General features: G+C 44.3%; 1 protein-coding gene across 6 annotated transcripts in view; it reads right to left on the bottom strand.

The window, feature by feature from the left end:
- Positions 1-25,538, bottom strand: part of TNRC6A (trinucleotide repeat containing adaptor 6A) — a 153,603-nt gene that overhangs the window by 68,924 nt on the left and 59,141 nt on the right. For all 6 annotated transcript variants that reach the window (XM_056537166.1, XM_056537164.1, XM_056537167.1 and 3 more), the window contains 2 exons: positions 5,648-5,738; positions 4,790-4,811 (listed from right to left, as the gene is read on the bottom strand). In XM_056537166.1, the coding sequence (XP_056393141.1) occupies positions 4,790-4,811; positions 5,648-5,707 (82 nt within the window). In that variant the 5' untranslated portion in view covers positions 5,708-5,738. The remainder of the gene's footprint in view (positions 1-4,789; positions 4,812-5,647; positions 5,739-25,538) is intronic.

Raw genomic sequence — 25,538 nt, forward strand, 5'->3', positions numbered from 1 at the left:
AAAAAAAAATTGGGGTTTACCACTTGTTTTAGGGTAAAATTAATGATGTCATTATAAAGTACAAATGGTCGCGCAAAAAACAAGCAATCATATGGTTCTGTGAATGGAAACTTAAGAAAAAGAGTTACGGATTATAGAAGGAGAGGAGGTAAAAACGAAAACGCAAAAATAAACTGATTCAAACTGTTCCAAACGCTGGAGTCGGGAGCTTGTGACATCATAGCCCCGCCCCCTGCAATGCGGTGGGGCATTATCGGATTATCTGCAAGGTAATTGCAGATACCGATAACATGCAAAATCGTGAATATCGGCCGATAATACCAGCAAACCCGATAATCGGTCAATCACCACCTCATACCATCCAGAACACAATCCTGTCTGGCTGTAGAATCATCTCTGTCCCAGCTGAAGCACAGGCTAGGACAAAGTCCAGGAAGTGAGAGCGGGACACTCCTGTCCTATCAGACTGCAGCATAAAAACAGAAAGGAAGGGGATACAGAGCAGCCTGCAGTGATTGGATAAAGAGACCCAGTACAGCAGATTCCAGGAGGAAGCCGAGTCAGGCGGAATAAGGGTCACTCCCCTATAAAGAACAGAATGATAAACCAAGTGAGCAACAGAAAGAAGGCATCTGTGAGAAATATATACGGTAACTTTTTAAGCTCAGAAAGAGCAGAGATACACACGGGTCTAGCGGGCTGGGCTACTTAGTGATTGACAGCTGCTGCTTTGTATGCATGGCATCAATGAATAGGACAGACCACTGGACAAAATCTCTGAAGGAGAATGGGTTCATAGAAGAATGTGTCAGGACATTATGGGAGTTGTAGTTTTGTAAAAGCAGGAAAGCTACAGAATGAGGAATATTGTCCTAGAGCAACCTTTGGCTGGTGAAGCACGCAAGGAGTTGTAGTTCTGCAACAGCTGGATTGTTTAAGGTTGGGGAATAACTTTGCAGAGATGTGGATTCCATGGGTCCATGCATGTAATGCTACATTTCCCTGTAAGCCCAAACACAACCTCCTAGTCATAAAAGTGGGCTGCTGGGGTGAGAAAAGAACCAGAATCCTTTAACCTCTTCAGGACGTGGTGCTGCCCTTCTATTGGGTGCCAAACTACAACTCCCAGCATGCCCAGACAGCCAAAGGCTGTCTGGGCATGCTGGGAGTTGTAGTTTTGCAACATCTGGAGGGTCACAGTTTGGAGACCACTATTACAGTGGTGCCCAAACGGTAGCCCTCCAGTTGTTGCCAAACTACAACTCTCAGCATGCCTAGATTGCCCAGGCATGCTGGGAGTAGAGATGAGCGAACCTACAGTAAATTCGATTCGTCACAAACTTCTCGGCTCGGCAGTTGGTGACTTATCCTGCGTAAATTAGTTCAGCCTTCAGGTGCTCCGGTGGGCTGGAAAAGTTGGATGCTAAGGAAAACTAATTTATGCAGGAAAAGTCATCAACTGCCGAGCCGAGAAGTTCGTGACGAATCAAATTTACTGTAAGTTCGCTCATCTCTAGCTGGGAGTTGTAGTTCTGTAACATCTGTCCCTTCAGATTTTGCAATTTTCATGAAATGTTTGAAAATTGCTGCTCTACTTTGAAGCCCTCAAATTTTTTCAAAAAGTAAAAATATGTCCATTTTATGATGCCAATATAATGTGGACATATTGTATTTGTGAATAAAAAAAAAAAATTTGGGGAATATCCATTTTCCTTACAAGCAGAGAGCTTCAAATTTAGAAAAGCGCAAAATTTTTATGAATTTTGGGGATTTTTCACCAAAAAAGGATGCAAGTAACGACGAAAATTTACCACCAAAATAAAGTAGAATATGTCACAAAAAATAAAAAAAAAATCTCAGAATCAGAATATTCGGTAAAGGCGTTTTAGAGTTATTAATGCGTAAAGTGACGGTGGTCAGAATTGCGAAAAAGGGCTGCGTCCTTAAGGGGTTAAAAAGGTAAAAGTCTTCCTGAGGCAAGCAATGGAATAAGTTATAGGGAAGAGATGCCCCCTAGGGAACTATAGCTATGGGGAACTTTACTATAACCACCAAGAAGAGAATATACAGATACGTACATGCAGACATACCACAATAGTTATAACTGTGGTGAATGAGACATAGACAACCATACATAATGCAGAGCTAACACTGTAACTGGATATTACCATGTATTACACAATAAGGAATGGTTCTGATTTCCTGCAAGTTCTTACTGAAACTACAAGCAATCTGTCATGTGCGGCTAATGTTTACCCACAGGCTAAATAAAGCTTTTCATGGAAAGTCAAACCATGTAAGAATCATAATATGATATAACACTAAACAGTATGATAACAGTCATATTCCTATTATGACACTGCGTGATATCCTGTATTATACTCCAGAGCTGTACTCACTATTCTGCTGGTGAGGTCACTGTGTACATACATTACATTACTGATCCTGTACTGATCCTGAGTTATATCCTGTATTATACTCCAGAGCTGTACTCACTATTCTGCTGGTGGGGTCACTATGTACATACATTACATTACTGATCCTGTACTGATCCTGAGTTATCTCCTGTATTATACTCCAGAGCTGTACTCACTATTCTGCTGGTGAGGTCACTGTGTACATACATTACATTACTTATCCTGTACTGATCCTGAGTTATATCCTGTATTATATTCCTGAGCTGTATTCACTATTCTGCTGGTGAGGTCACTGTGTATGTACATTACATTACTTATCCTGTACTGATCCTGAGTTATATCCTGTATTATACTCCAGAGCTGTACTCACTATTCTGCTGGTGGGGTCACTGTGTACATACATTACTTATCCTGTACTGATCCTGAGTTATATCCTGTATTATACTCCAGAGCTGTACTCACTATTCTGCTGGTGGGGTCACTATGTACATACATTACATTACTGATCCTGTACTGATCCTGAGTTATCTCCTGTATTATACTCCAGAGCTGTACTCACTATTCTGCTGGTGAGGTCACTGTGTACATACATTACATTACTTATCCTGTACTGATCCTGAGTTATATCCTGTATTATATTCCTGAGCTGTATTCACTATTCTGCTGGTGAGGTCACTGTGTATGTACATTACATTACTTATCCTGTACTGATCCTGAGTTATATCCTGTATTATACTCCAGAGCTGTACTCACTATTCTGCTGGTGGGGTCACTGTGTACATACATTACATTACTTATCCTGTACTGATCCGGAGTTATATCCTGTATTATACTCCAGAGCTGTACTCACTATTCTGCTGGTGGGGTCACTATGTACATACATTACATTACTGATCCTGTACTGATCCTGAGTTATATCCTGTATTATACTCCAGAGCTGTACTCACTATTCTGCTGGTGAGGTCACTGTGTACATACATTACATTACTTATCCTGTACTGATCCTGAGTTAAATCCTGTATTATACTCCAGAGCTGTACTCACTATTCTGCTGGTGGGGTCATTGTGTACATAAATTACATTACTTATCCTGTACTGATCCTGAGTAATATCCTGTATTATACTCCAGAGCTGTACTCACTATTCTGCTGGTGAGGTCACTATGTACATACATTACTTATCCTGTACTGATCCTGAGTTATATCCTGTATTATACTCCAGAGCTGTACTCACTATTCTGCTGGTGAGGTCACTATGTACATACATTACTTATCCTATACTGATCCTGAGTTATATCCTGTATTATACTCCAGAGCTGTACTCACTATTCTGCTGGTGAGGTCACTGTGTACATACATTACATTACTTATCCTGTACTGATCCTGAGTTATATCCTGTATTATACTCCAGAGCTGTACTCACTATTCTGCTGGTGAGGTCACTGTGTACATACATTACATTACTTATCCTGTACTGATCCTGAGTTATATCCTGTATTATACTCCAGAGCTGTACTCACTATTCTGCTGGAGGTCATTGTATACATACATTACATTACTTATCCTGTACTATACTCCAGAGGTGCACTCACTATTCTGCTGCTAGAAGAAACTGATTAAAGGAGTATTTCAGCATTTTAACCCTTATCCACGGGATAGGGAACAAGTGTCTAACTGCGGGGAGGTCCAACACCCCCCCTCCAACGATCTCTATGGGAGCGCCAGAGATAGACCAGTACAGCATTTTGGTACCCCCACCGCTCCTGCAGAACTAGAGAGTGTACTGTTTACAGCACAAGCTCTCTCTGAGAGCCAGCTCCCCGTTCTTGAGATTGCGGGGGGGGGGGGGGGGGGGGGGGTTCCTTAACTTCAACTTCTCATTTGGATAAGGCTTTGTTCATAGGTTTCTGCTATGTTATTTAGCATTTTAAAGGACATTACAATGGTCCATGATTTTTGCAGCAATTGCCATCACAATGTGAACAGAGGGTATACTGTGTAATTTCTATTTTAAAGGCTCAGGTGGTAAAAAACAAAAAAAAAACATGCTCGGCACTTCCAGCGTTTGGCGTCAGCATGTGCGGTTGCTTTTTCGGCCAATCAGTTGGAGTAACGGTGTCCCACCTCAGCCTCTAATTGGCTTAGTGGGCAACAGTACGTGCCGACCAGGAAGTGCTGCGCATCAGGATGGAGCTCTGTGACAGCGGTGGTGGAGCGGTCAAGTATAGGCTCCCTGAGCCTATTCTTCCCCATCCACCATGGAACACCCCTTTGCATGCAAACTGTTAAACAGAAATAACCCATAATTACCAAAACTTTACAACACACACACATTTTAACAATGTTGTCCTTAATTGTGAAAACAGGGCTTACCTTTGTTTTTTTGATCAGAGGCCTAAAAAAGAAAACAATAGTAATTAAAATAATTTATAAATGCTCCAGGAATATTTAGGGCTGTATTACATTTTAGTATTAAAAGAGGGTTTATCCAGTCAAAATGTTTTTATTTAACCTACACGCCAAGGCTTGCAAATAAAATTAAAGAATCTTATACTTCCCTCCCTCACTCCCCGGTGGGCTTCGGAGGGTCCTGTCTACAGCCAATGAACTTTCATAGATCGTAGAGAGAGAAGCAGGTCATACTGCCGATCCGCCAATCAATGACTGAAACGGAACACCGCTGTGGCCAGGGAATGGCGGTGCGGCACTGTGGGCTGTCAGTTGCAGGCACTATGATCCGCAGATATGAGAAGCAGTGTCTCTTTTAAAAAATTAAAAATAGTCCCTGAGGATGCGGACATTGCCATCACTATCATCACTGTAGTAGGCGAGGAGTGTTCTCCCACATGGATAAGTAGAGTCACTGCTGTTTAGTGATGTGGTAGAGCAGTGGTCTCAAACGGTGGCCCTCCAGATGTTGCACAACTTCAACTCCCAGCATGCCCGGACAGCCGTTGGCTGTCCGGGTATGCTGGGAGTTGAAGTTGTGCAACATCTGGAGAGCCACAGTTTGAGACCACTGTGGTCCAGAGATTGCCAGGCAGCCATGCTAATTGTTCATGTAAATATTGCTCCGAGAGGCTGATAGTGACGCCGAAAATCACGATTAGAAACCGTTGATCAGGATCAATTCTGCAATCACTCTGGACATTTATTGCTACAATCTCCCAGAAACAAGCAAATAAAAGCGATAATTGACCGCTGTAAATGGATCTATACACGTATCATTACCTTTTTCGAGGCGGCTTCCTTCTTTTTCTTATCGTTCTTTCGGTTTTTCCTTTCTTCCATTAACTGTACTTCCTTCTCCTGCGCGGTGCCCCTAAAGAAAAAGAGCACAAGCGTCACACAAACCTTACACAAAGTCACAATTAACAGACATAACAGCAATGTGTAAAATGGATGGACAGCACACTATAGTCGAGTAATTCCCAACCTGCGGAGCTGGTGCAAAACTACCACAACTACCACCACCACCACCACCACCACCACGCCCCGACCATCTTGCACTATACAGTCAGTGAGAGAATTTAATGCAATATTTCGCAAAATAACTACATAACACATCAACCATTCCAACACAAGGGTGCCCAAGTAATGTACAGACAGGCTCTTCTGAGAAACAGTCGATCTTGCAGAGTCACGCTCCCTGTTTGCCACAGTGGATACACAAGTGGAAACCCTCTTTGTTACCATATGAATTAGACATATTGTACGGGGTTGTCCAATGAAAAAGACCTTAACCTGTTAAGGACATAGGACGTTCTCTAACGTCCCCACTACCTGGGCTTTAATGCCCAAGGACGTTAGAGAACGTCCTGTTGTATTTCCGACCTCTGCCGCTCGCCGGGCAGAGATCGGAACTGGATGCCTGCTGAAATCCTTCAGCAGGCATCCAGGGCAAACGCCGAGGGGGGCCATGTAGGCCCCCCATGTCGGCGTTAGCCGAAAATCGCAAGGGAAATCGCCTTTGCGATCTGCGGCAATACCGCGATACCCCTACACAGCCCCCTCCTAATAAAAATGAAAAACGTCCGGTACGCCACTGTTTCCAAAATGGAGCCTCCAGCTGTTGCAAAACAACAACTCCCAGTATTGCTGTACAGCCGTTGACTGTCCAAGCATGCTGGGAGTTTTGCAACAGCTGGAGGCAGCCTGTTTGGGAATCACTGGCGTAGAATACCCCTATGTCCACCCCTATGCAAATCCCTAATTCAGGCCTCAAATGCGCATGGCGCTCTTACTTTGGAGCCCTGTCGTATTTCAAGGCAACATAATAGGGTAACATATGAGGTATCGCCGTACTGGGGAGAAATTGTGTTACAAATTTTGGGGGGCTTTTTCTCCTTTAACCCCTTATGAAAAGGTGAAGTTGGGGTCTACAACAGCATGTTAGTGTAAAAAAATAAATTTTTTACACTAACACGCTGGTGTTGCCCTATACTGTTCATTTTGACAAGAGGTAAAAGGGAAAAACGCCCCCCAAAATTTGTATTGCAATTTCTCCCGACTATCCAAAGGATAGGGGATAAGATGTTAGATCGCCGCGGTCCTGCTGCTAGGGACCCCGGGGATCGCAGCTGCGGCACCCCGCCATCATTACTGCACAGAGCGAGTTCGCTCTGTGCGTAATGACGGGCGATACAGGGGCCGGAGCAGAGTGATGTCATGGCTCCGCCCCTCATGACATCACGGCCCGTCCCCTTAATGCAAGTCTATGGCAGGGGGCGTGATGATCGCCACGCCCCCTCCCATAGACTTGTATTGATGGGGGTGGGCCGTGACGTAACGATGCTCCGGCCCCTGTATTGCCCGTCATTACGCACAGAGCTATCTCGCTCTGTGCAGTAATGATAGCGGGGTGCTGCAGCAGCGATCCCCGGGGTCCCCAGCAGCGGGACCGCGGCGATCTGACATCTTATCCCCTATCCTTTGGATAGGGGATAAGATGTCTATGGGCAGAGTACCCCTTTAAGGGGCTTCCTTCCACCCTAGTTCATTACGCTAATAATTGAATTGGTCTAACTTTATTAAGACTAGTTACGGACACACAATTTACAATTCTAAGTTCCTTCCAGTACAACTATTTCCAAAATGTATCGGGATTATTGTTTTGCTTTTGTATCCCTTATTTAATTTAATGTTATTTCTTTTCTCATTTTCCCTATTGTGCATTTATATGAAAATGTGAATGTTATTTATTTTTATTTTTGAAAAATAAACAAACCGTTATATATAAAAAATCTAAATAAAAAAATAAAAAAAACACAGACAATAGCTGCAGGGACAGTATTTTTTTCACCCAAAAATAAACAATTTTTAACCAATGTATTATCTACATTATATGAAGTTTTTGTTGACGACAGGAACACTAAGGATTTTTCTTTTGCTGGTTTTTGTCTCCCTTGTACATACCTGTTTTAGCTGATGGGTTTTCAGCTATACTGATACCAAATCAATTACTGGCATGACTTTCTAATGCTGCCCACACAGTAGAAGGAATAAAATGATGAACAGGTTCCCAACTTGGCGTGACGGACCCCCACACTTCCCAACCAAAAAATAAATAAATTAAAAATTGACAGTATTTTTGCATAACACAACAAGCATACATCTAACATGAATACCTGCGGGTGGTCTAATGAGTATTCCCCAAGCCGGCACTTGCTTTAGATGCCGTTTTCAGCATTGATCACGCCTTCTAAAGGATAAACAGTGGGGGGGGGGGGGGGGAATCATCGGGATTGCTGATATCCACTGTTAGAGGTGAGGTCCCGACTGCGGACGTGCAGAGCATGTCAGACTGTCTCCTAGGTAGTGGTAACTAGCAGCAGGATACCGAATTACAATTGCCAGCAACGTTTTAGCCCAGGGATTGCCCGCTGCTAAAGCAAGCAGGATAAGGATTTGCCGGAAGTCCTATGTAAATCTATAGGACTTCCTGAAAATCCATCTCCTACTCGCTTTAGCAGAAGGCAAGTCTTGGGTTACAAAGTTGACTGTCATTGTAAACCGGTATCCTGCTGCCGAACAACATCAAAGTTACGCTTTAAATAGTAAGTTTTACCAATAGGAGTCAAGTCTTGCATTTCTTATTGTCTGGTCACAATAAGGTATTACCATTATTGTAAGGTCTGATCGATTATGTAGACCTGTGTTTCCCAAACAGGGTGCCTCCAGCTGTTGCAAAACTACAACTCCCAGCATGCCCGGACAGCCTTCGGCTGTCCGGGCATGCTGGGAGTTGCAGTTTTGCAACAGCTGGAGGCACCCTGGTTGGGAAACACTGATGTAGACAAAAACAAGGGATCAGTGGTCCTTACGTTTATCAAAGCAGCCTATAATCTCAGAGGAATTCCTCGGCATATTGTCTGTTTTTCTATTCTTTCCTGAATTTGTACAGATATAACACTGCTTTGAATACAAGTGTTTAGAGGGGTGCTCCCCAACATTTGCCTGTCAGGGCATTGTGGCAGTTGTAGTTTTGCATCAACTAAAGCAGCGTTTCGCAACCAAGATGCCTCCAGCTGTTGCAAATCTACAACTCCCAGCATGCCCGGACAGCCAAAGGTTTGTAGTGTTCCCTTTATACCAATGTTTCCCAACCAAGATGCCTCCAGCTGTTGCAAAACTACAACTCCCAGCATGCCCGGACAGCCAAAGGTTTGTAGTGTTCCCTTTATACCAATGTTTCCCAACCAAGATGCCTCCAGCTGTTGCAAAACTACAACTCCCAGCATGCCCGGACAGCCATAGGCTGTCCAGACATGCTGGGAGTTGTAGTTTTTTAACAGCTGGAGGTACCCTGTTTGGGAAACACTGCTCTAAAGGTAACACTACAAGCCCCAGCATGCCTAATCACTACATATAACCAGAATACAGTTCTATTAGACTGAATACAATAGATTTGGTGTTCCACAATTTATTTCTACATTCTGCACCGTTAACAAGTCGTATGCCAGACGCTGCATATATCTCCTGTTTTTCGGAAACAGTCACCTTCGGCTGTCTGGGCATGCTGGGAGTTATAGTTTTGCAACAGCTGGAGGATCCCTGGTTGGGAAACACTGATGTAGACAAACAAACAAGGGATCAGTGGTCCTTATGTTTATCAAAGCAGCCTATGATCTGGGAGGAATTCCTCTGCCAATTGTCTGTTTTTCTAGTCTTTCATGAATTTGGCAGCATTCGCTATAGACGGGTCACAAACAGAAATGTCAGGACAGGATTCACCCAAATCAGCTACTGTATTTCCCCCTATGATGGGGCTCAAGACCACCAAACTCAAGCACGAGATGAGCCGTGCAGCTGAACGACGCAGCCTCCACTCCACTATACCGCAGACCAGGAGCGCTCATGAGATTCTCCTCTTATTAATAGGGAAAAACATTATAAACAGCCAAGCGCTCATAGGAGACCATTCCTCTATAATCACGAATCTGAATTGCCAGGCTCCAAACCCAAACTGTAGAAAGATTAAGCGTGCCCTTTAATAATTCCCTCCCCTCCACTACCAGCCGCTATCCGGACCATTACAATAAGACAATTGTTTTGGCGTTCCAGGCAGATCTGTGTAAATAGTCGCATTTAACCACTTGTTGCTAGCGCTGCACATGGGAGATGAGAGCGGAGTTAGGCCAAGTTCAGATCATTTTCACAGTATGGTTAGGGTAAGTGTCAGCAACCTGTTAAAAAAAAAAAAAAAAAAAAAAAAACAAGCCGCATTTAATAGACTGTAGTCGACAAGTGACTACATTTGGTCGATTTCCCAAATGTATATGTTCATTTCCCAGGATTCAAGTGTGGTTTACTGTGCCTTTGAGTCTTGCAAATTGAATTTATATGTGCGGGAAATGGACCGAATATAGTCACTTAGGGGGAGATTTATCAAAACCTGTGCTGAGGAAAAGTTGCCCAGTTACCCATAGCAACCAATCAGATCGCTTCGTTCATTTTGCAGAGGCCTTGTTAAAAATGAAAGAAGCGATCCGATTGGATGCTATGGGCGACTGGGCAACTTTTCCTCTACACAGGTTTTGATGAATCTCCCTCTTATTGACTACATTTGGTCATTTAAACTCAATGGGCCAAACACAGAGTATATGTTTTTTTTGTTTGTTTTTAAATGATAAACATGGTAATTAAACTATAATAATAATTAGACTGAAGACAAGCAAATCCCAAATTACGATTCAAATACTAAGAATGAAATTTTTAAAGGGGTACTCCAGAGGGAATTATTTTTTCCCAAATCAACTGGTACCAGAAAGTTATACAGATTCATAAAATTACTGTCCAGGAACTGTCCAGAGCAGGAGAAAATCCCCATAGCGAACCACAGTTCCAGACACAGACAGGAGTGTCAGCAGAGAGCACTGGTCAGACCGGAAATAACTACACAACTTACTCTGGAGCATACAGCAGCTGATAAGTACTGGAAGGATTAAATGGGCTCTGGCAGATACAAAAACTTTTGATATTTTGTAAAGCATGCAAAACCAATAGTTTTTGCAATTGCTTTCAATAGAAAATTTTCAGTATTTCACATTGAAAAAGCCAGTCAAACAACTGCCCCCCCCCCTGCTTGGACACATACTAGTCCTGCTGTGTCCACGTGTCATCACCTATGTCATGGACACACTTCCTTGATTGACAGCTGAGCGCAGGGTTCACAGCTGTAGGAAAAATCCTCCCACTGTTATCTTGTGTCCCGCTACTGTCAGTGAGGACATGCTGGGAGTTGTAGTTTTGTTAATGCTCGGTGAGATGTGAGCAGACAGGATACTGAGGGAGGGGGCGGAGACCTGCACAGTGAGGCCACGCCCCCTCAGAGGAATTCAGACTAGTGAGCTAAATTAAAAGTGTAATAAAAAAATAAAAAGGTGCTAAAACACAAATTTGATGTACATGGTCAGGATTAGGTACTGAGTGATATATTAAAATTTTGTTGGATCTGACGGGTACGCTTTAAGATTTTTATCACCAAATTACATGAAAAGTTTTTTTTCCTCCAGCTCTTTAAAGAAGAGCAATGTGTGCATCTAGGGGCACTGCAGGTAAAAAGGTTTCAGTAAAATAAAAAATCCAGTATTGACAAAAGTTTTATAAAACTACTACACTGCACATGAAAGAAAAACATGTATAAAGTTTTCGGAAATGTTACATCTCTACCACAGACATCTGATAAAATCTACTGACAGACAACTGCTACAGACACCTATAATTATGTGTATATATATATATATATATATATATATACACACATACATACACTACCAAATACAGAAGCCATGCCGGGAAAGACGACCGTAAGCTCTACAGTTAAAATTGACTGGAATAAGGCCGGAATTAGACGAGTGCATATACATATGGATTGTATGCAATGCTAAAGTGAATGGTTATTAAGTGTTCTTAAAAGGTGTTATCTAGGATTAGAAAAATGCTTAGCTGCTTTGTTTCAGAAACAGCACCACTCTTGTCCTCAGGTTGTGTGTAGCATTACAATTCGGCTACATTCATTTCAATGGAACTGAGCTGCAACACCACACAAACTGAAAGGAAATCTCCGGGACAGGGCTGTGCACGCTTCATTCATTCCTATTGGAGTGCCGAAAAGACGCGAGCACAGCTCTTGGGCATCATCGGTGCTCCCATAGAAATGAATGGAGCGCTTGCCGTCTACCGGTAGACAACATGCGCTCCCCACTGAGAGCGCCGGGGTCCCTGTGATCACATCTACTGGTAGACGACATGCGATCCTCAGAGCGTCGGGGCCCCTGTGATCACATCTACTGGTAGACGACATGCGATCCTCAGAGCGTCGGGGCCCCTGTGATCACATCTACTGGTAGACGACATGCGATCCTCAGAGCGTCGGGGCCCCTGTGATCACATCTACTGGTAGACGACATGCGATCCTCAGAGCGTCGGGGCCCCTGTGATCACATCTACTGGTAGACGACATGCGATCCTCAGAGCGTCGGGGCCCCTGTGATCGCGTCTGCCGGTAAATGACATGCGATCCTCACAAAGCGCCAGGGTCCCTGTGATCGCATCTACTGGTAGACTGCATGCGCTCCTCAGAGTGTCGGGGCCCCTGTGATCGCGTCTGCCGGTAGACGACATGGGCTCTTCACTGAGAGCGTCGTGGCCCCAAGCGGTCTCATATGGGGAAAAAAAAAATTAAAGTTATGGCAATTAGGAGGAGGAAAATAAAGAGTGCAAAAACGAAAATTGGCCCTATCCATATGGGGTTAAAGAACCACATTCAGGTAGCCATTTCTTTTGGTCACCAACTATACCAGCCATTCCCAACAAGGATGCCTCTAGCTTTTGCAAAACTACAACTCCCAGCATGCCTGGACAGCCAAACCACATTTGGGAAAAACTGCATTATGCCTGTTCATACATCCGGATCCGTCAGCTCACCTGTCATGTCTGTTTCAGTAAATGCATCTTTAAGCTCAATATGTTGTTATTCCTCCAAGCAATGCAAGCATGAGCTGGTAATTGACTATTCTGCATCCCTACACAAAAGCAGTGCTGCCAGTGTGAGACTTGGGCTATTGATAAAGGGAATACCAACCAAATTTGTACATTTCCAGGAGGAACAACATAGTTGACAGCTCCTCTTTACCGTTATCAGCCAGCAGAGACAAATGTGTAATTGCAGTGTATGTGGGCCTCCAGGAACAGCTTTATGATGGGGCTTTGGTGCAGGACTTCAGACTGTGCTACTGGATCGTTGCTGCTGTGTTAGATGTATGTCCGCGCACAACCGGCTCTTCAGTACGGCACCCGTGTCCGCTACGCTCTCGCCCTTTGATGTTCGGTAACCAGGAGTTTTATCTTAAGTCAAGTTCACAAAACACGTCTCCAGCCGTGTGACAGAAGCCGCCGTCTGGTGCTGTCAAATCACTGACCAAAGCTAAAACCCGCACAGGCAACAAGAAATCAAATGCACAATTTTCTGTCATTTCCGTCTGACCTGAAACTCTGTCTCAGCCTCTCATCTGTGCAGTAATAGCTGCCACATAGTGGGATCAAAGCCTCAGCACCTGCGCTGCTCCCAGTATGGGTCCTGGAATCAACAAAACCAAACACATTAAAGGGCAGTAATAAGGCCATCATGTGTCTTTTTCCCCCTAATGGAAGGGCAAATGCACTTTGGCTGTCCGGGCATGCTTGGAGTTGTAGTTTTGCAACAGCCAGAGGTACACTGGTCTAATCTGCTTGTTAAACTACTACTCCCAGCATGCCTGATGCCAAAGCGGAGTCAGGTTTGATAGATTTGGGCATAAATTCTGCAACAAAATCAAAACCGGCATACATGTATATGGGGTTCTGCAGCCCCATTCATAAGCAACAGAAAATGACCATGAAGTAACAAAACTACCAAGGAAAACATTGAATGGAAATGCAGAGAATTAACCCTATTGATGGCTAATGGGACTAATCTGCTGCAACACCCATAGCACATCTGCACAACCATCATGGAAGGATGGTGTCGGCCTTGCATATCTGCCACATTGGATTTTAAAGCAACGTGTGAACACAGCCTAAGGCAGCGGTCTGGAACCTGTGGCTCCCCAGCTGTTGCGAAACTGCAACTCCCAGCATGTCCTGCCATGGACAGAAATGGTATGTGGCTTGAGAAATGGCATTGGAGAACCACCATTAGGTGCAGAATCCATGCTAAAATCATACCCGACACACCGGTGGCTATTGGGGCATGCTGGGATTTGTAGTTTTGCAACAGCTGGAGAGCCACAGGGAACACTACCCTAAGGGCTGATTTCCATTTACGCTGTGCAGCGTTACATGAGAATCTCTAAGGCACATTAGGAAAATGTGCAGAATGTCCGTCCGGAAAACACGAGCGTACATTCGGCACATTTGAAAGCCTGGCGGGCGCTAGGACTGCTCTCGTAGATGGCAATGCATTTCCGAGGGAAATCCGAAAAAAAGAAGAGACATGTCTATACTTTATGCGGACGTCAGAATCTGGATTTCTGCTGTGGAAATTCCACCGTGTGCACAGTGCAGTAGAATCGCATTGAAATCAATGCGACTCTGCTGCAGCGGAATGTATGTGTGGAATATAATGTCAGAATTGCGCCGTGTGAACATACCCTAAGAGTTTGTGTTATGGACCTGTACTCGCTCAGTGAGGCAACGTATTCTCTTCTATAACCTACATGAAAGAACCTGACTTTATTCTGCCAATGAAATCTCATGAAAGCCGTAAACTGTAAGACCCCCTATTGTGCCTACAAACAACATCTGAAGTATGCTATGGATGGGGTATTACAGATCCAGTTCATTATCCTATACAGATAACTTTTACATTCGTACCTTCTGTTTATGGCCTTACATCCAGCACAAGTCCCGGACCACCCGTTATCAAAGGGTGCAGACGGGTGGTCATTAAGGAATACATGGGTTCATGTTTTCTCTTTTGCCTTGTTTGTGTTGTCTGACGAATTATCATAAAGCTCTACAACAGGCACAGATCAAAGTCCAAGGGTTGCCCCGGCCATACATAATTATCCCTGGTATGAAGTGTGTTCATTGGCAACAGCAGTGTATCTAGGAACAGATAATGGGCTGATAACAGTGAGGAATTTAAAGAGCATTTCCATTATAACATTATTTGTAGAGATGAGAGAACTTACAGTAAATTCGATTCGTCACGAACTTCTCGGCTCGGCAGTTGATGACTTGGCCTGCGTAAATTAGTTCAGCCTTCCGGTGCTTCGGTGGGCTGGAAAAGGTGGATACAGTCCTAGGAAAGAGTCTCCTAGGACTGTATCCACCTTTTCCAGCCCACCGGAGCACCTGAAAGCTGAACTCATTTATGCAGGAAAAGCCATCAACTGCCGAGCCGAGAAGTTCGTGACGAATCGAATTTACTGTAAGTTCGCTCATCTCTAATTATATGTAATAAAATTTTGTACTCAAAAGCTTTGTTTTTCTAGACAGGGCCAAAGACTGTAGAAAGAGTTCCTTCAATAATCGTCTACCAAGATGTGCTAGCAATACCCAAGTATATTACATTCTGGCTGATATGCCACTTTAATTACAGAACCCTCTTCAGCGGGCATTGTATGAATGTACTCTAAAGCTGGCATAGAAAATACCAACATCAGTGTCCGCTTGGCAGGAAGCCTGGTGTGTTTTTTCAGAGTCTTGACATTTGTGTACATGAGTACATGAGTACATTGCTGCTATGAAAAGATGTTCACAAGCCCCCACACTAAAACCCTTGAGTCTTCTCAAGTTAAAATTAAATATTAAAAGGGGTACTCTGGTGGAATTTTTTTATTTATTTTTTATTTTTTTTTATATCAACTGGTTCCAGAAAGTTTAAACAGATTTGTAAATTACTATTTAAAAAAAAAAATCTTAATCCTTCGAGTACATATTAGCTGCTGTACATATGCAGCTTTCTGGCACCAGTTGATAAATTTAAAAAAAATTAAAATAAAACATGTTTCCACCAAAAGTACCCCCTAAGCAAGGCACAAACACTTTGTGACAACCCACAGGCTCAAATCACAGATGTCACAGGTAGTGTCAACCAGTCCTCCTAGACCCCTAAAGGCAGTGTTTTCAACATAGTGCATCTCCAGCTGTTGCAAAACTACAACTCCCAGCATGCCCGACAGCCTTCGGCTGTCCGGGTATGCTGGGAGTTGTAGTTTTGCAACAGCTGGACACACACTGTTTGAAAAAACACTGCTCTAAAAGGTAGGGTCACACAACTGATCCGCAGAGGAAATTCCCGAGCCAAATTTTACAAGCCGATTATGTTGCTACCCATTGAAGTTAATGGGGTTTGTCTTAATTTTCCCACTGCGGATTAGATATGTGTGACCCTACCCTTAAATTTTTTTTTAATTCAGCCAGCAAATGAGACTCCTCTTTGGTTGTCATCCATCTGTCCCAAAGCTATAGAACCTAAATACTTCTACATAGATCTTTAACAATTAAAGGGTAAATATTTTGACCTAATGTAGTGTATATTTCTAAACATAGGATTAGAGCCTATAGATTACCAGGGGCCTACATGGTGGTCACCAAGTCTTATAGGGGTTGTCCATGAACGGACGGGTGTCTGTTTTAGTTAATATCCCCATGATTTAAAGGAGAACTACGGGATTGAAAATTTTATCCCCTATCCTAAGGATAGGGGATAAATTTCAGATCGCGGGGGGTCCGACCACTGGGGCCCCCCACGATCTCCCGTACGGGGCCGCGGCGCTCTGCATAGAGGGCGCGTGTCGACCACCGCACAAGGCGGCGGCTGACACGCGCCCTCCATTTACTGCTATGGGAGAGCCGAAGCGCTGCCTTCGGCAATTTTCGCCTCTCCCATAGCAGTGTATGGAGGGGGCGTGTCGGCCGTTGCTTCGTGCGGTGGTCAACACGCCCTCTCTAACCAGAGAGTCGGGGCCCCGTACGGGAGATCGGGGGGGCCCCCCCCAACGGTTGGACCCCCTGCGATCTGAAACTTATCCCCTATACTTAGGATAGGGGATACATTTTTCAATCCTGTAGTTCTCCTTTAAAAAGGCACCAGAGTTAAAAAAAAAATAAAAAATTACAAATGTATAAAATAATAAAATACAAAAAATAATAATAAATAATAATAATATAGATTAGAGAGGAACAGAACAATGCTCCATCATAATTTATTTGATCGGTCAAGTTTCTTTGAGTTCAGACCCCGAACAATCACTAGAATGAGAGAAGAAAGCGGGGGCTTGTGAAAATTTGCAACTCTTTGGCCGGCATTTATCATTGTAGGTGTAAGTGAAGCATTTTTCTACACCTTTATTTTTGTGTGCTGGTAATGTATAGGAGCACCAAATTTATTAAATGGTCACACAACATTTGATACATTTTGTGCAGGTCACATTTTCTGAAATTTCTCTCTTCACATACACCAAAAAGCCAAGCTAAGGCTGGGTCCCCATTACGTTTCCCCCCATAAGGGGAGCGCATACGGCAGGGGGAGAGCTAAAAACTTGCACTCCCGTATGCAATTCATTTCAACGTTCGGTCGGCTCATTTTTACGGGGCAAAAATGAGCCGATTCACTGCGGTCGGCTCATTGAAATGAATTACATACAGGAGCGCAAGTTTTTAGTTCTCCCCTGTCGTATGCGCTCCCGTATGGGGGAAAACGTAATGGGAACCAAGCCTAAGTCTGGGCTGGTGTAATTTTAAAGACTTTTCAGCGGCTTTGCGCCTTTTCACAAAAGGGCGCAGTTCATAAAACCCTTCCATATCATGTGTATTGCCAAAATCAGTGGATTGCAACTCAATATCAGCAGAAATGTGTAAACCAAAAGGCGCAAATACACCCTGCTTGTGCCTTTTTTGCGCCTTTTGTAGACACAAAAAACTGTCTAAAGACTATGATAAATGCCTTTGTTTCTATCAGCAGCTTTCTCCCTATTGCAAATACATGCACACTCATATAAGGCAGACATGCACGTGTACGGAGGGGGGGGGGGGGTTAAATATATATTAGCCAAGTTATCACTCCACCGACAGCCATTGACTGTGTAAATTTTGTAGAGAAAAAGACTTATCGGAAGAGCTGTAACATTCTGTTTGCATAACCTAATCCTACCACAGTTTCTGGATACCACGATCCATATAAAGGGTGAAAACTGATGTGAACAAAAACCTGCTGCATGCCAACACAAAACAAGCGGCTCTATAAGAACTAAATGCTGACAACATTTGAAAGCGCAGCTCTGACGTGACAACTTTTGTCTGCTCTATCCGGGGATAACATTTTTGGACCAGATGCATTTTTAGAAATGATCAAGTGGCGGAGAGTGTCCCACACTACTTTATAAATTAAAACTGCTCAAAAGAGTCAAAAAAAAAATCACACTTCAAATTACAGCAATAATATGATATAGAATTGGAAGTTGGGTACTGGAGCTCTCTAAAGTAGGAGGGGGGCCCGTTTTGGAGAACGAGGTAGGTCCCAACAGTCTGATCTTTAAATTGTTACATTTCTAATTAAATTTTATAATCCTCCCAGATCACTTCCCCATCAAGATAATCCACCCCCGGCCTTTATTTTTATTATTTGTTAGTTTTCTACCTTGATATTGCTCTGTATTTTCTGCTCAGTCTCAGTCAGATTCACAGACTGGGAAGGGGGCGTTCCCCAGCAGGTGTGACATCATCTGAAGCCATACAGGGGAGAACTTCCTCCCTCACTCTGCTACACACAGCCCAGAGCAGTTCAGTGTGAGATGAGCTATGATTGGCTAAGGCTGCACACACACCCTCAGCACTCCAGACTGCATTTCCTGATGTTGGACTTCTGCCAGGCCAGCAAGACTCCAAAGTCTGTGCAAGAGATGGGGGAAATGTGCTCTGGACAAGTAGGGAGACATTAGTTTTTTTTTTTGTTTTTAACACAAAACATAGAAAACCATTTTTTATTTACCATAAGGAGTGCAATAGCAGAAATTAGTTGTAATGAGAGTGCCCATTTAATATTGCTGTCTGGCTCCACGATATGGAGCGCCGACAGCAATTCTGTGAAGGCGACGGGAGTTTGGCGGAGGGAAAAACAAATTGTGCTTTTAACGGGTTGTGCGCTGCCCTGCCTTTCGGAGCTCCACTCGCAGCGTCCGGAAATTCATTACTCCGAACGCTGTGTGCGGGCTTCCGTGTTCGCGACCGCCCCCTCGTGACGTCACGCCCGGACCCTCAACAAAAGTCTATGGGAAGGGGGCGTGACAGCGGCTTTGCGCCTTTTCAATGGGATCTGTCGGGACCTTGCGGTGACCTGGTGGAGTCAGTTGTGCACCCACCCACTTTGGGGGCTGTTTGGCACACAAAAAAATAAATAAATAAAAACGGACTTAGAACTGGATTTAGCACAACAGTAACGTGAACATATCCTAATTCCTATCCCTGTGAATAGAAATATCCTTACCTAGGCCATCTGTTTTGGGGACATGTTATAGCTCAAAAAATAAAACTTTCAACTCCCCTTTCTTAATGCAGAACACATGAACGCTCGACTGAGCTGAGCATGTATGAGTAAGGGATCGGAAAAAAAAAAAAAAAAGAGTCGTCAGTCAAATTTATGGAGTGGATTAACTCCAGGAATCAGAAAACCTGCATCATTGACACTAGGACCGCTACTTTTTTTTTTTTTACAGCGCTCTGATACAAGATACCGAGTTATTTTCACTCGATATCAACGCCTTCACTTTTCCACAGAAAAACAAACAGCCCTGCCCTTGAAGCTTATCTCTGTGATGCTACTAATAGGGGAGAGAGATTGCAGAAGAAAACTGCACTACAGCAAAATATCACCTGCTATACTGTAGATCAGTGTTTTCCAACCTGCGACTCTACGCTTATTGCAAGACTACAACTCCCAGCATGCCCTGACAGCCTTCAGCTGTCAGGGCATGCTGGGAGTTGTAGTCTTGCAACAGGCGGGAGCCACAGGTTGGAAAACGTTGCATTACTTTATAGCAGACTGCACGGCTGGAGGACTACAAGTAGCAGAACACAGCATTGGATTATAGCTGGACTCTTTCCCCCCCATAGACCAACAACAACTCCTTCCCCCCCATAGACCAACATTTTCCCATAGACATTACCTACACATAATATGGAATTTTTTTTTTGTTCTCCGTCTGCATATTTGAAATTTATATCCTGTAAGAAACAAGGTTCCCCCCCCCCCCCCCTTCACCCAAGACCATGAATAAATGATCCCGTAAGCATTGCCTCTCCGTATCGGATCAACTTTCACTTTCCTTTTTTTGCTTTTGCGACGTTTAATATTTTATGGTGGTGTCTGTGGCTGCTCAAAAGTCAGCGCTGGGAGGAGGAGGACAGAGCCGCCCCTCTCATTTCCATGTCTTTGCACTTTAACAACACAAATCGTAAGGGAGGGGGAGTCCATCAATATGCTAATAGAGTATATATACTATACTGATGCATTCCCATGAGTACAAAGGACCATAAACTGATAAAGACAAACGCATTCAGTGCAACAATAAAGCGGCTGCTCCAAATCTCAACAATGTCTGAGGGGGGGCACCTATACCTGACAGGTATTGCCAGTGTCTGCAAATCAGGTAGAATTCACACGCAGCAAAAGTTAGGGTGCACGCTGCCATATGCGGTCATGTAATCTAATGTATTTCAATGAGCGACCGAAGTGAAACACTGCCTCCGGGCGGCTCCGTTTTTGGCCTGTATACGGTGTCCCGACCGGATCTACGAACGTAGTCAACAGCGTTTTTAGGTCCGGTCGGGAAACCGTATACGGAGCAAAACGGAGGCGACCGGAGGCAGCGTTTCCCTCCGGTCGCTCATTGAAATACATTAGATACGGGGCCACATATGGCAGCGTGCGGTTGCCCCGCCCCCCGCTGTATACGGTCCCGTATCTTAGGAAACGTAGTGTGCATGCACCCTTACTTCAAAAAAATAAAAATGTAATCCCATGCATTTAAATTCTGCAGCCTGTGGGGGGGGGGGGGGGGTTGGGGATTTCTGCAACAAGCCCCATTTGTACATATGGAACGTCAGCAGAAATTTCTGCCATGTGTAAACATGCTCTTATAAACAGCGGGGCCCCTGGCCGTACGTGGCTTTATCGGCAGCTGTCATGAACAACCTGCGCTCATGGGGCCTGTTACACATTAACCTCCGAAGTTGACACTGAACACAGATCTGTCATAAAAATGTCAGGGGAAGTCCATGGTGATCCACGTGCCCATCAGCAAAACCGCAGAGTTGTGTGCAAGATCAGGGATTAGTTAAAAACCAGCGGTCTCTAAACTGGATTTCCAGCTGTTGCAAAACTACAACTCCCAGCATCCACTTGCAGTAATGACATCACAACCACATGACTGCTGCAGCCAAACACTGAGCGATATATTTTTAACCCCTTAAGGACTCAGCCCATTTTGGCCTTAAGGACTCAGGCAATTTAATTTTTACGTTTTCATTTTTTCCTCCTCGCCTTCTAAAAATCATAACTCTTTTATATTTTCATCCACAGACTAGTATGAGGGCTTGTTTTTTGCGCGACCAGTTGTCCTTTGTAATGACATCACTCATTATATCATAAAATGTATGGAGCAACCAAAAGACACTATTTTTGTGGGGAAATTAAAACGAAAAACGCAATTTTGCTAATTTTGGAAGGTTTTGTTTTCACGCCGTACAATTTATGGTAAAAATGACGTGTGTTCTTTATTCTGAGGGTCAATACGATTAAAATGATACCCATTATTACATACTTTTATATTATTGTTGCGCTTAAAAAAAATCACAAACTTTTTAACCAAATTAGTACGTTTATAATCCCTTTATTTTGATGACCTCTTACTTTTTTATTTTTCCGTATAAGCGGCGGTATGGGGGCTCATTTTTTGCGCCATGATCTGTACTTTTTTTGATACCACATTTGCATGTAAAAAACTTAATACATTTTTTATAATTTTTTTTTTTATAAAATGTATTAAAAAAGTAGGAATTTTGGACTTATTTATTTTTTTTCGTTCACGCCGTTCACCGTACGGGATCATTAACATTTTATTTTAATAGTTCGGACATTTACGCACGCGGCGATACCAAATATGTCTATAAAAAATGTTTTTTACGCTTTTTGGGGGTAAAATAGGAAAAAACGAACGTTTTACTTTTTTATTGGGGGAGGAGATTTTTCACTTTTTTTTACTTTTACATTTTTTTACATTTTTTTTTTACACTTGAATAGTCCCCATAGGGGACTATTCATAGCAATACCATGATTGCTAATACTGATCTGTTCTATGTATAGGACATAGAACAGATCAGTATTATCGGTCATCTCCTGCTCTGGTCTGCTCGATCACAGACCAGAGCAGGAGACGCCGGGAGCCGCACGGAGGAAGGAGAGGGGACCTCCGTGCGGCGTTATGAATGATCGGATCCCCGCAGCAGCGCAGCGATCCGATCGTTCATTTAAATCACGAACTGCCGCAGATGCCGAGATCTGTATTGATCCCGGCACCTGAGGGGTTAATGGCGGACGCCCGCGAGATCGCGGGCGTCGGCCATTGCCGGCGGGTCCCTGGCTGCGATCAGCAGCCGGGATCAGCCGCGCATGACACGAGCATCGCTCGTAAATGTACGTCCTGGTGCGTTAAGTACCACCTCACCAGGACGTACATTTACGTCCTGCGTCCTTAAGGGGTTAACAACTGTGCCCTTTGTGAAATAAACACATACACATATATATATATATATATATATATATATATATATATATATACATACATACATACATACACACACACACACACACATATATATACATACATACATACACACACACACACACATATATATATATACATACATACACACACACCTCTCTTCCCACCTCCAGCGTTAACCTGGCGCAATACTCATCCTGCATCTGAGGCCGGACATGTGACGCTGCAGCTCAGCTGATCAGTGGCCGCAGTGGTGTCTTAAAGGGGTACTCCGCCCCTAGACATCTTATCCCCTAGCTAAAGGATAGGTGATAAGATGTCAGATTGCCGCGGTCCCGCTGCTGGGGACCCCCGGGATCCCCGCTGCGACACCTCGCTATCATTACAGCACAGAGCGAGATCGCTCTGCGCGTAATGACGGGCAATACAGGGGCCGGAGCATAGTTATGTCATGGCTCCGCCCCTCGTGACATCACGGCCCGTCCCCTTAATGCAAGTCTATGGGAGGGGGCGTGACGACCGCCATGCCCCCTCCCATAGACTTGTATTGAAAGGGGCGGATTTCACGAGGGGCGGAGCCGTGACGTAAAGATGCTCCGGCCCCTGTATTGCCCGTCATTACGTGCAGAGCGATCTCGCTCTGTACTGTAATGATAGCGCAGTGCCGCAGCGGGATCCCGGCGATCTGACATCTTATCCCCTATCATTTGGAAAGGGGATAAGATGTCTGGGGGCGGAGTACCCCTTTAACTCAGTCAGTGATTGGTTGAGCAGCAATATGACATATTGGGCCAGGGCTCCTGGCATTTTCCTGGTGTCTGGGGCCAACAACTCACATGGCCGCTCAGCCAATCATGTACCAAAGTGGGAAACTATTGCAGCCAGTGATTAGCTGAGCTGCACTGTGACATGTCGGGCCCCAGAAGCAGGAAGAGGATCGCACTGGGTACTGGAGGACGATACCAGAGGCAACACGGGAGTGCTGGAGGTTTATGTTGTTTATACACTACACAATGCGCATAGTTCTAAACCCCCTTCCCCTTCCCTGCCAGAAAATCCCTATAAAAAGGGTACTTCGCTGCTCAGCGTTTGGAACAAACTGTTCTGAACGCTGGAGTCGGGAGCTAGTGAAGTCATAGCGCCGCCACCTCATTATGTCACACCCCGCCCCCTCAATGCAAGTCTATGGGAGGGGGCGTGACGGCTGTCACGCCCCCTCCCATAGACTTGCATTGAGGGTGCGGGATGTGACATAATGAGGAGTGTGGGTATGACGCCACAAGCTCCCGTCGTCGGCTCCTGTGTTCAGAACAGTTTGTTCCAAACGCTGAGCAGCGGAGTACCCCTTTAAGCTGACCGAAGGACAAATAGCTTATTTAGCAGACAGCTTATTTAGCAAACTCCCATACACGTGCATGCTCAGATGGGAGTCCATGTATTCTGCATGGGGAGAAAGCCAATTACCCCCAGAGAGCACAAGGATTGGGCAAACAAGAAACCAAACAGGTTTGACCCCCATCTCAGGGGATCCAACATATCTTAAGTGTATGGCCAGCTTTACGCTTCTGGGCAACCCTCTGAAGACGACACAAATTTTTTTTTTTCTTGTTATCCTTCTAGACAACACCTACAAAGCTAATTCACATTGAACTAAATAAAAAGTTCTATTAGGACATAAGATGGTAATCCAGCAGTGTCCCACAGTAACCATGACAGCAGATGATGTATACATAGAGACTCCATTAACTTCATTGAGTTGTCTGTAATGCACTGTATCGTGCCCGCAGAGCGATACGCCATCGATCCGCAAGACACGGGGGGCAGCTCAATAGTGGACGACCACTCAGAGCAAAGTCCACCTGCTGCCTCCTATTGGCTGTCAACATCACAGTCAGCGCTGTCAGAATGCAGGGGACGGATCAGTAGATGTAATTACTCTATGGTATAAGCCCACGTTGCCATGAGCACAAAGCTACAAGGCTTATTTACAGCCGAGATGTGTAACTAATCCAGAGGCACCGACCGGGCAGCACTCATACAATGCTATGGATCTTCTGGAAAAGCTGGGTGACAACTAATGGTCACCACTAAAAACACCCACATAGGATTTTACTTAGACGCCAAAAGGTCACTTTGCCTTAGCCAAGGTATTTACATGTAATTACTGCAAAACTGAAATTTCCATTATACCGACAGCTCCCGTCTGTTGCAAAACAGACATGACAACTAGAGATGAGCCAACTTACAGTAAATTCGATTCGTCACGAACTTCTCGGCTCGGCAGTTGATGGCTTTACCTGCATAAATTAGTTCAGCTTTCAGGTGCTCCCGTGGGCTGGAAAAGGTGGATACAGTCCTAGGAGACTCTTTCCTAGGACTGTATCCACCTTTTCCAGCCCACCGGAGCACCTGAAGGCTGAACTAATTTACGCAGGATAAGTCATCAACTGCCGAGCCGAGAAGTTCGTGACGAATCGAATTTACTGTAAGTTCGCTCATCTCTAATGACAACCCCCGAATGTTACACGACTGCAACTCCCAGATCATCATCCAGCATGCCCAGCAAGCCCTAGATTGTTGCAGAACTGCAACTCCCATCATGCCTCAAAAGCTTTCAGCAGCTGCAAAACCGAAACTCCCAGTATGCCCTGACAACATTCAGCTGTAGCAAAACTACATCTCCCAGCATGCCCTGACAGCCTACGGCTGTCAGCGCATGCTGGGAGATGTAGTTTTGCAACCGACGGAGAGCCATTGGTTGAGAATCACAGGCCCAACTACATTGCTAACCATGACTAAACATGTAGTCACGCAGTTTTCACAGATAAAGATAAGACAACAAGGACTTACATTTA

Source organism: Hyla sarda, chromosome 8 (assembly GCF_029499605.1).
Source record: "Hyla sarda isolate aHylSar1 chromosome 8, aHylSar1.hap1, whole genome shotgun sequence".
In the NCBI taxonomy this organism is placed as follows: Eukaryota; Metazoa; Chordata; class Amphibia; order Anura; family Hylidae; genus Hyla; species Hyla sarda.